Source organism: Orcinus orca, chromosome 8 (genome assembly GCF_937001465.1).
Source record: "Orcinus orca chromosome 8, mOrcOrc1.1, whole genome shotgun sequence".
Classification (NCBI taxonomy): Eukaryota; Metazoa; Chordata; class Mammalia; order Artiodactyla; family Delphinidae; genus Orcinus; species Orcinus orca.
The window spans coordinates 45,932,712-45,949,465 of record NC_064566.1 but is presented as its reverse complement, the minus strand read 5'-3'; the positions used below and the strand labels follow the sequence as shown (position 1 = coordinate 45,949,465).

The 16,754-nt window shown below is 39.8% G+C and overlaps 1 protein-coding gene across 2 annotated transcripts; it reads left to right on the top strand.

Annotated features, from left to right (window-relative positions):
• The first annotated feature begins 588 nt into the window (after positions 1–588).
• On the top strand, positions 589–15,241 carry WEE1 (WEE1 G2 checkpoint kinase). 2 transcript variants are annotated; one of them, XM_004279199.3, is made up of 11 exons: positions 589–1,544; positions 3,007–3,212; positions 3,675–3,738; positions 4,104–4,276; positions 4,761–4,882; positions 8,324–8,470; positions 11,327–11,422; positions 11,515–11,600; positions 12,738–12,908; positions 13,001–13,146; positions 13,909–15,241. In XM_004279199.3, exons 1-11 carry the CDS (start codon positions 969–971, stop codon positions 14,060–14,062), a joined length of 1,941 nt encoding a protein of 646 aa, XP_004279247.1. In that variant the 5' UTR covers positions 589–968; the 3' UTR covers positions 14,063–15,241. The 2 variants fall into 2 exon arrangements, with proteins under 2 accessions (XP_004279247.1, XP_033260437.1); XM_033404546.2 differs by lacking the exon at positions 589–1,544 and adding an exon at positions 1,965–2,204.
• The last annotated feature ends 1,513 nt before the right edge of the window (positions 15,242–16,754 follow it).

Genomic DNA, 16,754 nt, shown 5'->3' with positions numbered 1-16,754 from the left:
TGAGGCTCAGAGGTCGCCCCGCATCCAGTGACCTCGCCTCGAGAACTCGAGCGTCCATCTTCCGGCTGACTTCGGTGTCGGCCTAACCCATTTGCACACGGTCGCAAGGGTCCAGAGGCCGGAGGCACCATTCCCGATTCAGACCTCGACCCTGCAACCAGACTCCCCACAGCCACGCCCACTGAGCCCCAGGGCCCGGCACCAAAGGGATGCGGGACAGGATGTCGGTCTCCCTGGGCAGCGCCCAAGGGCCACGGCGGTCCCCCTCTCCCCGCGACCCGCAGGGATCCCGAGGGCTACCCCGTCGCAAGTCCCGCTCCTGACTCCGGGGAGCCGGAGGGGCGGCGAGGAAGTCGTGTCCAGGCCGGCGCTCGGCTCGGCCTAGTCCAGTTCGCACCCTTCGCTCCTCCCAGAGGGCTGCCTCTGCTCCCCGGCCCGGCCCTGTCCGGGCGGCGGCGGACCCAGCTCCCAGCCATCCAGCTCGCTCATAGGACCGGAGCACTGCGCCCGCCCAGGCCTGGATCCGCGCGGAGCGGGGGGCGGGGCGGGGGCGTGGGGGGCGGAGCCAGCAGGTTCGCGCCAAAATCGCGTAGTTGATCCCTCCCCCGCGGGCTGAGTCGCGCCCTCCTTTTTTTTCAAACCCCGGGCTGGGCGGGGATTGGTGGACTGGGCACTCACGTGGTTAACGGTCGCGGGAAGCCGCGGAGCCCGAACTTGCTGCTGGACCTGCGGAGACCCCAGCCTCGGCGCCCGGGCCCCCCCGCCTCTGCAGAAGAGTCCGCGCCGCCGCCGCCGCCGCCGCCCCCGCCGGCCGTCGCCCCGAGAGTCCCGGAGCCGCCGCGCAGGCCCGCCGCCGCGGCCACCAGGCGCGCCCAGTCGCACGTGGCGGACCCGCCCCCTGGGCCGGCCGTGCCCTGGACTCCGCGGGCCCAGGTTCTCCGGTCCTCCGCCCCGGCCCCGTGGGCGCGATGAGCTTCCTGAGCCGGCAGCAGCCGCCGCCGCCCCTCCGCGCCGGGGCCTCGTGCACCTTGCGCCAGAAGCTGATCTTCTCGCCCAGCAGCGACTGTGAGGAGGAGGAGGAGGAAGAGGAGGAGGAAGGCAGTGGCCACAGCACCGGGGAGGACTCGGCCTTTCAGGAGCCTGACTCGCCGCTACCGCCCGCGCGGAGCCCCACAGAGCCCGGGCCCGAGCGCCGCCGCTCACCCGGCCCGGCCCCCGGCAGCCCCGGAGAGCTGGAGGAGGACATGCTGCTGCGGGGCGCCTGCCCAGGCGCGGACGCGGCGGGCGGCGGGGCCGAGGGCGACTCGTGGGAGGAAGAGGGCTTCGGCTCCTCGTCGCCGGTCAAGTCGCCTGCAGCCGCTTACTTTCTGGGCAGCTCGTTCTCGCCTGTGCGCTGCGGCGGCCCCGGGGATGCGTCCCCGCGGGGCTGCGGAGCGCGCGGGGCTGGCGAGGGCCCCTGCTCGCCGCTGCCCGATCACCCGGGCACCCCGCCCCACAAGACCTTCCGCAAGCTGCGGCTCTTCGACACGCCGCACACCCCCAAGGTGAGAGGACGCAGCTGCTGGGGCGCCCCGAGCCCGCGCCGGCCTAGCCTTTTAAAAAGGCAGTGGCGCCGGGAGCCGAGCGCGGCGCTGCCCGGGTTCGGTTACATAACCGCCGGGCCGCACCCGCGCTCGCTCTTCTGCGCCGCAACAAAAAAGTTGGCAGCTCCTCTTTTGGGCCCTGCCCAGAAGTTGTCCGTTAAGATTATGTAACTGAACAATGGGCCTCGTCTGGAACTTCATCTTTCAAGGGGGCTGATCGGCGCAGTCCAGGTGGCTGACGATTTAACGCCCGCCGAGTCGGGGCCTCCCCAGGCGTGGCAACGGGAAGTGTGGCACCGATAACGTGGTTTGGAATGATGCTCGAGTGGTCCTGGCCCGACCACCTGACACTCCCGAGCGCCGAGCCATCAGGTGGCTTTTAAACGCAGTGTTCTGTCCTGTAATTTGGGCGGCGCACGCAGGAGTTCGGTTAAAAAAAAAAATTCATGCGCTTATCGTTTCGTATCAGGTGGCCTTATGGGGGAAAGTTTGAGATACGGAGGGAGACTGCTCTTCGACTTGGGAGAAAAGGCTGGCCTTCAAGCATTTACAGTCTTAAAAAGATTCGTAGATAACTAAGGGGTAGCGTTTAAGCCTCTTTCCGGACAGAATATTTATTGGGTAAGCGTTTGTTTACACCCTTGGGTTTGCAGTTCCCAAGTTTGGTCAGCCTAAGTGTCAGGATTAGGAACGTCCAACTGTTAAAAACCAGCATTGGTGTTGTTGCCTGGACTCTCAGGCTTTCATATACCGTTAATAAGGTATCTTAAAGAAGTAGCTGTTCAGCACCTGTTTGCTGAATGGCTAGTGAGTAAGCAGATGACCACTTCTAGAACTTTAGAAGTAACACAAGATTTTAAAACGGACACTTCCCGAAATTAAGACAGGTGCCGCATTTATAAGATTAGTGCAGGAAATGCACCTTTTTAAGTGAGTCAGTTTCAGTACCGTTACTAGTCATAAACCTCAGGAAGATGTGTGCTTTTGTGCTCTACTGTTTGCTAGCCGACATGCCCAGGGCAAGATCCCTCTGGAAGTGAGGGGAGGAGTCCTACGGAGGAGGCTTTCAAACCCTACTTGGATGGGGGAGGGGAGCTTTTATGGGGCTCCCTGACTGCTTTCCACTTTTAGATGGATTGAAAGGTTTTGTTAACTTTTATTCTCTAGAATGAACTTAATTTTAGTCTGCCTTTATATTCTTTTTAGGGTTAGAGACCTTATTTTACTTGGCCTTTTCAGAAAAGGTGGTTAGTATCCAGCTTCAGGCTCCTAAGTTAACCACTGTTTATTTTGCTTGAAAGATAACAAAGGCTTGTGTGTTGCTTTGACCTACACATTCAGCCTCGTGAAAGCCTTGTTGAAAGTTAGGTTGAGAAGGCCAGCTGTAGCACTTGGATCCTAAACATTTTTTTCCCCCTCCTAGAGTTTGCTCTCCAAAGCTCGAGGAATCGATTCCAGTTCTGTTAAACTCCGAGGTGGTTCTCTATTCATGGATACAGAAAAGTCAGGAAAAAGGGAATTTGACATACGACAGACTCCTCAAGTGAATATTAATCCTTTTACTCCAGATTCTGTGTTACTTCATTCCTCAGGACAGTGTCGTAGAAGAAAGAGAACATACTGGAATGAGTAAGTTATTTATTATTCAACAGTTTGGTTCCCCAACCACCCAAGATTGGTTTGGTATACTTACTAAAGTTTCGTTTCAACTGAATGACATGGAAGTTTATGCACTGAGAATTTTCTCCATTATTAGCAGTTCTCAGTAATCACCTGTGGAAAAGAGTGGTATGGGAAAGGAAGGAATAAAGAGCCTAGATAGTAGGAAATCTGCTGGTGTCAAAATGAGACAGGCAGAGAAGGTTGATTTCCAAAGGCTTTAATTTTTATATGTGTGGTGGTGTTGGTGTATCTAAGCAAGAACAACATTTCCATCAGTTGAGCTGTATCTTGTCATTACAAAATTAAATGCTTTCTTTTCTGTTTTCATTCATTAAATTTTCATTTTGTTATATACCTGTCAGACAGAGTTTTGGATCTGTAGTTGATGTATCTGTCAGATATGTTGATGGAAAAAATAATATTTTTCAGTTCCTGTGGTGAAGACATGGAAGCCAGTGATTATGAGTTTGAAGATGAAACAAGACCTGCTAAAGTAAATAGATTTTGATTTTGTTTTTGAAATTTGATTTTCTACGTCTTAACAAGCTACCACATATACATGTTAAATAAGCCACATATGCAAGCTACCATATATGCATGTTAAAACATAATTTTTAGGGAGGAGTCAAGATGGTGGAATAGGAGGATGCGGAATTTGTCACTCCTCACAAGTTCATCAAAAACACATCTACAAATGGAACAATTCCCACAGAGCACCTGCAAAACATAAGATATAATTTAAAAATTTCACACATAGTGCTATCACCATAGTGAAAAAGTCATTTTCATACCTTTGTATTATATATATATATATATATATATACACATATATATATATGGATACACTTTTTATTACAGAGAATTACAATTACTGAAAGCAATATGAAGTCACGGTATACAACAGAATTTCATGAGCTAGAGAAGATTGGCTCTGGAGAATTTGGTTCTGTGTTTAAATGTGTGAAGAGGCTGGATGGATGCATTTATGCCATAAAGCGATCAAAAAAGCCATTGGCTGGCTCTGTTGATGAGTATGTATTAAAGATTTTGTCTTCTTCTCTTTTGTTCAGTATGATGTTACAAATGTTAAGGTTTTAGGTGGTCAATCATTGAATTTAATTCTCTAACGTTTGAGAAGTTGTAATGATTTAATCAGATCCATTTCATTTTGTGCCATTAGTTCTTACTGGACTTGGAAGAATAATATAAGGGGTCTGATCTTGGAGCCTAACTTAAATTTCTTATTTCTAGTAGCATCCATGAATTCATAGTAAAGTGGAGTTTCATCTTTTCTGAATTCTAGGGCCAGCAAGCTTCCTTCTTTCTAACATTCTTTAATGGAAGTCTTTGGAAAAGTCTGGTACAGAGTTTTAACTCCCTCTCTTTCAAGCAAGTTGTCCTTCAGCATAATGATAGATCTAGAAGTCAAGATTCTTTTATGAACTTTCAGATAAATTAACTCAGTTCAGGCTTGAATAAAAATGATTTACCATTCTCTTAATCTCAAACTTCTAGGCAGAACGCTTTGAGAGAAGTATATGCTCATGCAGTGCTTGGACAACATTCTCATGTAGTTCGATATTTCTCTGCATGGGCAGAAGATGACCATATGCTTATACAGAATGAATATTGTAACGGTGAGTAATATAATGGTTCCCTTGTAAACTCATAAGCTCAAGAAAATGAACACCAAGGAGATACTTCTTTTTATCTAAAGTCTTGCTCTAATTCTATATATCTTTTATCTCTTGTAAATTCAAAGATCAGAAGCCTGATCTTTGAATTTCAACATGAATTTCAAGTGCAAGTAATTCTTACGTAGAAGTTAGTATTGAAAACCTTGTTCTTGCGTGCATATTATTTGTATGCCTGTTACTCAAATTAAACTGATTTTCTTGAGAGGACAGCAGCCTTGCCATATATATTTTGGTATCCCTAGCACTTAGCATAGTGTGTGTGGGGGATATAGTAGTTAATAATCCAGGCTCCCTGCATCTAGCCTTCCCTTTCCATTTCATTTTATGTGCTGCTAAAACTGATATTGGTTACTCATAAAATGACAGTGACTCTCCATTGATATAAATTTAGCCATTTGTTGAATCTTGCTCCCCCTTCCATCTATCCAACCTAGTTTACCACTAGAATCCACTGAGATGTTTCTGTAAAGTAAGAGTTATGCTCTTTTAGTTCCCTAGTTGTGCCTCCCTCCCTCCTTCCCCCGCTAAAACAAGCATTTATAGAGGTTTAACTTTGGACCTTTGTATAGCTTTGAATTTCATCAGGTCCTTCAGCAATCAACGTGTGTCCTTCCTTTTTTATTAAAGCTTTACCAGAGTCCCGGCCTCACTTCTGATTCTTACAGACAGCTGTTATTAAATACTTAAATCTTTATATATGATGGATTTTTATTTCTGTATATCTTCAGTGAATATTAGAGAATTTAGAATTTAATGAACAGTCGAGTAGCAAAGATTATTTTTGTTGATTCTCATTTTTTCTTAAGACCAGCCATTTCATAGCTTGTGAATAAATAAGTGTTATAGGTAGTAGATTCAGGTTTTCTGTATTTGAAAACAAAACAGCAGTAAAAGACTCATTTCTCATACCTGACTTCTCATTGAGTTGTCATTTTAATCTCCACCCTTGAAAGAATAAGTGCTCAGTGTACAGCATTGCTGCTATTTTGTTTCACACATCTGTTGAAATGTTTCTCTTCATACCATCAAAACATTTTTGAAGCTATCGCCCATGGCCTTGTGTTTCTTAACCTCCATTTTCTAGTAACTGCATTTAAGCATTTAATAATAGTACAACTTTACCATAATACCTTCTCCCCTCCATATTTGCTAGATGCCGTCTCCTTTTAGTTTCTATCTGCCTCTCACCTTGTTGGATGTGCCTGGCTCTCTTAAGTATTTCAGCCACAGTCCAGATACATGGTTGTGTCATTCAGATGATTTTGAGAAAACTCTTGGGCCTGGGAGTTGGGAGGGAATGAGCCATCTTGCTAACCCTCTCAGATTACAGAGACCTTGTCCTGTAATAAAGTTAGATTATAAAATAATCTTTTGAAATAGTTTATTATTTTGGAGCATTGTAAAACACTTAAGGAATATGGATCTTTAAAAAACAAATAGACCTCTAAAATAGGACTGCCTCTTAGTATGGTTGTTTATTTTGCTTAGATGAAAGACAGTGAGGCTATCTAGATACATTTGTGAGCTCTTCTTTTGTTTCCCTTTTCCACCATTCTCTCCACATAAACCCTTGAATGTCCTAATAGGCCTGGTCTTTAGATCCTTTTCTACAGTTTCACAGGGAAGGATTCTGTTATCATTCATTTGTTGTGTTGATTAACTGATATCCTTTATCTTAACTGAATTTCCTTATTGTCTCAAACATCGTTTGCATTTTGAGCCTCTTTTCTTGGTTTGGTGATAGACTGAATTTCTACTCTTGATAAACAGGTGTAGAAAAATGTTGATAGATAGGGGAGGAGAACCTGAAATATCAGATCAATGGTTTGCTTTTCTCACCTCTTGCCCTTTCAGCAACAAGATAGAAGAACTGGCCTAGCTGTAGTTGCTAGACCCACTAAAAAGCAGCCATGTTATTTCTTGGTAAACTTGATCTAGGACTCCAAGCTCACCTGTCTGACAGGCTTCTTGACCTGCTCCCTCCTAGATCCCTCTTCTTCCTGCAGTTCAAGATTTGTTCAAGTTAAGTTCAGAAAACATACTTAATCCTAAGCTCTCCAGGTGTGTGATTTATTTATTTATTTTAAACACATTTGACGTTTTGTTATTCGGTCTTGTTCAAATTATAGGACCTCCTTTTCTGAGTAGTATATCATTGACCTAGATTTTATTACCTTGGTTCTGATTTTATTATTCCCAACTAAGCTTTAAATGGAAGTGGTTTATTTATTTATTTATTTATTACAATAACTCCTCGTTTCCTCTGAGACAGAATATAAACAAAGGTTTTAAGTATGAACTTAAAGTTTTTTAAAGTATAAACAAATTAGCTAATTGGTTTGACTGATTCTATAAAAGTAGGTTATGTTCTTATTCATAGTAAGGGTAGTATAAATTAAAACGATACTAAGATACTGTTTTTTACTCACAAAATTTTTAGACTCTGTTGTTAAGTGTGTGGGAAAACAGGTATTCTCACACATTAAACATGGGAGTATGAATTGGTACAGCCTTCTCTAAGGGGCACTCTATGTGTGTGTGTTATTGCCCCAGATTTATCTTCCAAATCCCCAGATTTACATAAGCTTATACTAGCAGAATTTAAGTATTAGCCATTTTGAAATCAGAAACTGAGTGTACTGTTATTTTATGTGAGCTTTCAGAGGTAATCAGATCTTGGCACTGATGGTGTGAATACCAACTCTAAGCTCTTTTGCTAGATAAACAGAAATGGCCCTCTCAGCTACAGAAATTTATTCTATATGTAATAAAACACTGTTTCCCACACACACTATGCATGTGTATATTACATTGTACATACCCTTTGACCCAGCAGTTTGTTTGTAGGAGATACACTAAATATGTGTGAAATGACCAATGTACGAAGTTATTCCTGCGACCACAGTATGTAGTATTAAAGGCTTGGAAATTATTTCTAAATGTCCATCAATTAGGGGATTGGTTAGTGTATTACCATTCAATTATACAGTGGAATTCTGTAGACACAAGAAAGAAAGGGGTAGTTTTGTATATTGGTAGAGAATGATCTTCAAGATAATGAAAATATGTTTTCGCTTGTGTAAAAAGGAGTTGAAAAGAATACGTAAGAAACTGATAACATTGATTTACTCTGGGAAAGAGAACCAGGTGCATTGCTGAAGTATGTATTCATAAGACAGAGACTTTACATTGTACTTTGTACCCATGTGAGTGTATTACCTACTGAAAGAATAAATAAAATTTGGATTTCACAAACAGGTTGAAGAGAATAGGTCCTATATAAAATGTCACTTTCTTGGTTGTGTGTGATCATACAGTAAAGATGGAAGAAAAATAATATTTCAGGAAGAAGAAGATTCTAATTTTTCTTGTGTTTGTTAGGTGGAAGTTTAGCTGATGCCATAAGTGAAAACTACAGAAGCATGAGTTACTTTACAGAAGCAGAGTTGAAGGATCTCCTTTTGCAAGTTGGCCGGGGCTTGAGGTATATTCATTCAATGTCTTTGGTTCACATGGATATAAAACCTAGTAAGTATTATAGATCCTCTGACCTGTGTTCTTTAGGGTTATAGAGAATAAATGACTTCATTAAAATAATATGGGAACATAAACATCTTACTTTGTTTTTTCATTGTTAGTTTTAAAAGATTTTTGACCCACTTATTAGTATTGTTTTATTTCCCATCACCTCTTCCCTTGTTATCCCAAATTTGAAATAACAAACTCACTTTTGCTAAAAGTTAAAAATGTGCTGCATCTTATGGGAACCATGTAGTCTCGGAGTGGGACTTTGGGGAGACTAAAAGAACCTGTGTTTAAAGCCCGTCTCTTGTACTAGGCTATAGACCCATAATTTTAAATTAATGCTGGTGCCACTAACATGGTTATTAGAATAAAATGATAAATTTGAAAACATAGGTGCTACAAACCTGGAGGTATTTCTAGTCTGTAAAAGAAATAATAAAATTGTCACTGTATGACCCAGAAAACAAAATGATAGATGTATTGTGATTATAAATGTATTTAAAATGTTGCAGATAAATAAGCACTGGAGAGTTTAGGAACATAGTGGTTTTATTTTTTTTCTCTTTACCATTAGATCATTTTCAGCTAAAAATTGATTTTTATATATAAATGGCTCTAGTAGATCGACCATACTATGGCTCAGAACAACCTCATAGTATTCTTTCAAAGGCTTATGAGGTTTCAAACTGAAGATGCAGTGGTACGAATCAAGGTGTAGGCCTACATAATTTTATGTTAAACTGAAACAAAATTGTATTACAGAAGTAGTAATTAGTACATTGTAGAATATTTTAAAATATAGACAAGCTGGACAAAAAGAAAAATTAAATCCCCATTCTTCTATTAATCTTTGGAACTACAGTTATAATGTCAGTGCTACTAACAGGGTTATTAGAATAAACTGAGCTGTGAAGATGCTTTGAAAACTTATGTGCTGTACAAACATGGTGGTATTTCTAGCCTGTAAAATGCCATCAAAATGTTACTGTTTTATTCAGAAAACAAAATGGTACATGCGTTTAGATTGTCTTGCATTAAAAAAAGTATGCAGGGCTTTCCTGTTGGCGCAGTGGTTGAGAGTCCGCCTGCCGATGCAGGGGACACGGGTTCGTGCCCCGGTCCGGGAAGATCCCACATGCCGCAGAGCGGCTGGGCCCGTGAGCCATGGCCGCTGAGCCTGCGCGTCCGGAGCCTGTGCTCCGCAACGGGAGAGGCCACAACAGAGAGAGGCCCGCGTACTGCAAAAAAAAAAAAAAAAAAGTATGCAGGTGAATCCTACACTAACATTTTAGTGCAAATTCCTCTCATTTAATCAAAAATAACATCATAATGTACATACTGTTTTATAACTTTTTTTTTTTCTTGGCGGTACGCGGGCCTCTCACTGTTGTGGCCTCTCCCGTTGCGGAGCACAGGCTCCGGACGCGCAGGCTCAGCGGCCATGGCTCACGGGCCCAGCCGCTCCGCGGCGTGTGGGATCCTCCCGGACCGGGGCACGAATCCGTGTCCCCTGCATCGGCAGGCGGACTCTCAACCACTGCGCCAACAGGGAAGCCCCATAACTTTTTTTTTTAAGACAACTGTCTCTACCTTTCCATTTCAGTAAATTTTTATCTCATCTAGTAGCCAGATCATATTAAAATTTTTCCTAGTTGACCAAAGTCCTTAACAGTTGATTCGTCCAAACTCATTTCCATTTTAGGACCATGCATTACACCAGGTTAAATCCATTTTTCTTTTTTAGGTTTTACCCTTCCCCAACTTAAATAATAAAAATAATACAGACCTTGTCTTGCAAGATATCCTTTCTTCTGGGTTTGACTGGTTGCTTCCTAGCTTATTCCTTTCTCTATCCTATAAATTAGAAGTTATAACTAAAAGGTTGATGTATTTAAGTTAAACATTGTAGGCTAGGTGTTTTTAAGTTGAATTTAATGAGGTGGTGTTTTTTTTCTTTTTTAATCTATGGAAATATGTGTGATTCACGGGAATTTAAATCATTTTGCACAACTTAGTTATATGAATTATGTGAAGAATTTTTTTACATTAACTTGCTAAAATGTTTATTTTCCAAAAGGAAAAACTATATTTGAACTGATGGCAGTTAACGTGGATCAGTAAGGTTTGCCCATACTCACTCATAGCTTGTATTAAATGTCAGACAAACATAGTGGATTCTTATATTACAAGTACAAAAGTTGAAAATATTAGGGTTTGTGAAGTTTTAAATTTACAAATATCACCATAAAATAAGTTGTCCTAAATAAAGCAAAATTGGAAAGATGACTCTAGTGAATGTAACATTTATAACTTATATACTATATTGATAAAACTACTAACATAAAATCTGCCACTAAAACTTACGTTAATCATGAGCTTACCTGAATTAGAAAAAAAAAATGTGTACAGCAGAAATAATGAACCACAGAACCTCATTGAGATGTAGATGCTGTATGGTCAGCCAAACTCAATAGCTACATGACTTATTCTTTTCACACCAGCCTTGTAGCATTAGATTAAAATTTGTTCTTTGGCAGCATCACAAATTAGTATGTTAATTGCCTTTTGTATTATTTCTAAGTAATTAAAACTGCTGAAGATCAGTGTGTAGGTGACAAGGGTCTAATGCAATGGTTTCCAAGTGTTCAAGGACCAGTGCTAGGCCAGAAAATATATTCCTAGAAAATATAGTCCCAGTTCTTGTCCCCTGAGATTTTCATTCTCACTGAGTTTGGGGTAGAACACATAAGAATCTATATATTTAAAAGCTTTCTGGTTGATTCTGTTATATGACTTGTTTGTGAACTTTGGTTTAACTGTTAACTGTTAGTATGGCTAACCTAAATAACTGTTTGACAGGTAATATTTTCATATCTCGAACTTCAATCCCAAATGCTGCCTCTGAAGAAGGAGATGAAGATGACTGGGTATCCAACAAAGTTATGTTTAAAATAGGTAAGAAAGAAAAATAACCAGATTATTTCCTCAAAATAAAGAGGGAGAGGCTGGTTTGTTTTAATTCTTGACTATTTTTTCAATACTTCTAGGTGACCTTGGGCATGTAACAAGAATCTCTAGTCCACAAGTTGAAGAGGGTGATAGCCGTTTTCTTGCAAATGAAGTTTTGCAGGAGGTAGTTTTTCTCCTTTAAGCCATTTGCTTTGTAATACTTAACCAGTTGCTAGAAAACTATAAATGCAGATGTACTGAAATTTTATGCTAATAACTTGTAGAAAGGTAATACAAAATAGAAAGTGTAAACTGTTAACTGTGGACGTATTTAATCTAGCGAAAGTCAGTAAAGGCAAAGATTTATCATATTCAGCAGTGGTGGAGTTGCAGTAAAAGAGAAATTTCCATACACTACTGGTGGAACTTTAAAATGGCATTGCCTTTTTGGGGATCAAAGTGTTAGTATTGGGACTTCCCTGGCAGTCCAGTGGTTAAGACTTCCCCTTCCAATGCAGGGGGTGTGGGTTCGATCCATTGTCAAGGAGCTAAGATCCCACATGCCTCGTGGCAAAACGTAAAACAGCAGCAATATTGTAACAAATTCAGTAAAGACTTTAAAAATTGTCCACATCAAAAAAATCTTAAAAAAAAAATGTTAGTATCTTTCAACATTTTAAAATCATGTACGCTTTGACCCAAAATTTCCATTTCTAGGAGTCTCTCATTCAGAGATAGTCATATACAAGTAAATTGAGAATGATGTAAATATGTGTTTAGCAGTAAGGGAATGATTAAGTAAATTATGGCACATAGTTAATACTGCTATTTCAAAAAGAGTGTTGCAAAATATTTCTTGATAAGAGTTTTGAATGAAAATAGAACAAGTAGAACAAATGAAGTGTATGATTACATTGTTCTTTTTATATGTATATTTGTGTTTTATACGTATATGTGTATTTCTGACTTGTTGATATATGTATGTTTTGTATTTTCATATGAATGCCCCCAGGGGGATAGGAGTTTCTTCTGAGAGTTGAGCTGGGCTAGTGATAAAGAAGAGGCCTTTTAGAAATGCCTAAATACTTTTAGAAATGTATTTACTTTCCCACCCCAGAGTGTATATTATTTTATCATTAAAAAAATAATAATCTCCCCAAATTTAGCTTGTTCTCTGAATAGGTCCTAAACTTAAATGTGGCATTGAACATTTTAATTTCGTTTTATTTCTCACCCAAATCATCATTGAGGTGTAATCTTACTTTATTTTGGCCATTTTTATATTCCCTTAAGTTTCTTTTTTTTTTTTTTAATTTTACAGAACTATACTCATCTACCAAAGGCGGATATCTTTGCCCTTGCCCTCACAGTGGTATGTGCTGCTGGTGCTGAGCCTCTTCCCAGAAATGGAGACCAATGGCATGAAATCAGACAGGGTAGATTACCTCGGATTCCACAAGTGCTTTCCCAAGAATTTACAGAGTTGCTAAAAGTGAGCATTTTATATATGAGGCACTTTATTGACATGATTCAATATTTTATTTAATTGCATGCCTTTACATTAATTTTACTTCTCTTTTTAAGGTTATGATTCATCCAGATCCAGAGAGAAGACCTTCAGCAATGGCATTGGTAAAGCATTCAGTATTGCTGTCTGCTTCTAGGAAGAGTGCAGAACAATTACGAATAGAACTGAATGCTGAAAAGTTCAAAAATTCACTTTTGCAGAAGTAAGTGATGGGGTTTTTATTTGTTTTGTTTTTACTTTCTCATTTTTATTCTCAAATTTTAATGAGAGATGATTTAGGCTTTCCATCAGTGAGGAATATAGTGGCTTGGCATGTTATACGGTTAAAGATTGGGGATTTCTGCTTTACATTGGTATTTGACCTATAAATTTGTGTTGTTTCTAAAGTTTGAAATTATGGACTTAAAAATTTTTTAAACTTGCATATATTTGCAGTGGTGATAAGCCCCAAATTGTCACAAAAACTAAAATGAGCAGGTATCAGTTTTTTCCCTCCACACTCTCAACATAAACTAACATTTTCCTTGAAACGTTCTATTCTACTTATTTATATGAAGGGATGAAATAAATGTCGATTAGGTTAGTAGATGATTCTCATATTTGCTCTGAATGACCTTTGACATTTTTGAAAACTGGTTGGAATGATCATTCTAATTCATTTGCTTTATTGCTGCCGTTTTGATTCTAACCTAATAAAACTGACTTGAAATATTTAAAGGTTCCTTTGCCATTAGTTTGATAGCCATCATAGTTCATATAAAGAGGAAGTAGAATTTTCCTTTTGTCTGTATTATGTAAAGAGATCTTCACAATACGGTATTTTTTCTTTCCTCAGTTGCATGAGTAATGATAACATGCAAAGATCTCCCAACTGATAATGTAGTTTGTATTTGGCCTCTTAGGTTCCCTTCCTAGGATTAATACAGTAGGTGAAAAGTCTTGTTTCCTATTTTTACGTTCTTAGAGAACTCAAGAAAGCCCAGATGGCAAAAGCTGCGGCTGAGGAAAGAGCACTCTTCACTGACCGGATGGCCACAAGGTCCACCACCCAGAGTAATAGAACATCTCGACTTATTGGAAAGAAAATGAACCGCTCTGTCAGCCTTACCATATACTGAACTACTCATTTCCCACCCCCCAAAAAAAACTGTGACAAGAGGAAGCTAGGTTGAAATCACTGCTAGAATCCAGTTTGCAATTACTTTCTCAATCGGTGTCAGTAGTTTTACTGAAATATGTTTTAGGACTTTTATTTGTGAATTACAGTTGAAAGCTGTATTTTGACCAGTGCTATATCAGGCTTTTGTCTAGTTTTACCAGTCTGTCTTCTGTAGGATGTCAGTCACTGTTGGATGTTACACCAGCCTTTCCAGGGTTAACCACTGTGGTGGTGTGCTGCTTATAGTTAGCTGTTGCATTGTAATAAAAGGTATCTGTCTCTGTAGTGACTTGTAAAAAAGGACTCAAGGGCTTTATTACATACCTATTCTCCCTTTGAAAAGGGAAATGCTAAGAGACTCAGTACTCCTCAGCCTTCAATGTACCTGTGTGTCAATCTTATATTTCTTGTTTTTAAATTGTGAATTATACTTGTATATCCCACTGGGAGCACTTTGTAGGCATTGCATGCACCATGGAATGATGATTCTGTGGAAGTACTGCCTTGTGAATTTGCTGCTATTTTAGTTGTGTCTTTGCTGTAAAATTGTAGCATTAAACAATCATCGTTGTTAATAGGCTTTCTTTTTAAAACAATTATGTGAAATATATAGCTGCTCTTGATGAAAAGCAGCTATTTGCCTTTTTTTTTCTTTGAACTTTGAAGCTAGTGCATTGGAGAAATGCACCTCCCCCCCCTTTGGAATGCTGTATTAATGTAGTATAATTATTACTGGTTTTGTACTTTTTCCTGATAATGCCCTTCCCTGACTCTTTTTAAAAAATGTTTCCTCCCTTCACCCAAGTTTTGTACTTGATTATATTGTTAGTCTGTTTTTTAAATGTTTTGCCTGGTTTCTCTTCAATATTTGTGTATATAAACTAATCTTGGTGATACTGTACATAGCTATTTGAAATGCCAGAATGACTTCTGACTGTCCCAAGCTTATCACAAAATATGTTTTATGTGTGATTAGCCATTTGACTAATAATACTGGCTAACAGATGTTGCAAAAAAATAGAATCTGTCTATTGTTTGTTTTTCTATTTTGGTTTAAAACATGTTTGCACTAGTCTGTTTGACTTGTGTTTTATTAACATTGATTGGCATATTAAAAGTCACTCTGAGCTTACTTTAATTGTCTAAATCTTTGTGATGCCTGTTTTCTACTAGTTTATCTCCATTATCACTACATTTTAAAATGTAGAGTGTAATGTATATGAAATACTAAAAGCAGAGGGCACATTTTTGACAGAATATGAAACACTGATTATTTAATGATGAGCTTTAGTCTACATTAGTTACATTTTGAGATTTAACAAAAATTTACCCATTAACCCTCAATGTTTTTTGTCATAAATAATATCTTTACATCACATTGCATATTATGCATTTGATCTGCTAGAAATATATAATGTGGTTTAAGATAGCTTTAGATTATTAAGTGAATATAATGGATAGGACTCAACTTTTTAATTTGAACTGAGTCACAGAAGAGTTTTGAAGTGGAGAGGGTTTTAACTCACTAAACTGGCCTGGATTTTAGAATTGAGAATGCAAGTTTAAGTGATTAACAGTGCTAATTCTATGTGACATCTTTTTCTGACATAGATTAGAGCCAGAGAGTAAGCAGTGAAGGCCTTTTAGCAGGTAAAAATGAACATTGCAAGTTCCTTGGGCTTTTTGATCATGGGTACATCATTTCTTTTGATTAGGGTCTATTTCTTTCTGCTATAAACATTTCTAACAAGCTTGATTATTTTAGCTTTTAAGCCCACGGCATGTTAAAAAGTACAATTTAGAGGCACTAGAGGAGTTGGTGCAGATAAATTAGATATAAAAGCTGACAGGTATGGAAGACAGAAAAAGCTGCATAGGCTGGAGCAGGTAATACATTTCAGCCACTGAGGACAAAGCTATAAGAAATATAATAATTGGTGTTTGTGAGCATCACTAAGTCGTTAATGTGCATTTTTCTAGTGCACTAGCTTCAAAGAAAAAAATCAGGTGTTTTTCATCAAGATTTGCAGTAAGTTTTTCACATTGTTTACGAGTAGTAGATTGAGTAGGAAAAAAATCTGATTTTCAAAGAGGGAATTCTGAGGCTCTCTGAAAACTGATCATGAGAATTGGGCTCATATTCAATACAGTGTACTTAGGTTAAGTGCCTTTTATGTACTAACTGGTAGACCAAGAAATAGTGTTTGTCCACTAGGGACTTGGGATAAAATAGAGGAGATTCATGTAAACACAAAACGACAATAAAATGTGGTAAGTGCTATGTTGGAGGGATGGCTCAAAGGACAATTTATGTACCTACACCTTGGGAGGAAGCTGGTGGCAGGTTAGAGAATGGATCGTGGGAATTAGGTTTAGATTGGCTTCAAGGCCATTGTACTAAATCAGTGTAAAAGTAAGGAGGGCCTGAACTAGGAGGTCTATGCAAGGAAACAAGGGGATAGGATTTCATTAGATGGGCACACTGCACATTGAACAGGTTTTGTTTGTTTTTATAATGGAATAAGAACTTGTTAGCATAAGGTCAGAATTGGGAGAATCAGCTGCAAGTGCTAATATGGAAGCATTGAAGAATTTCCCAGAAAAATTAAAATGCAGAGGCCTGTTATTGTTTGAGACAGATATTTAACACT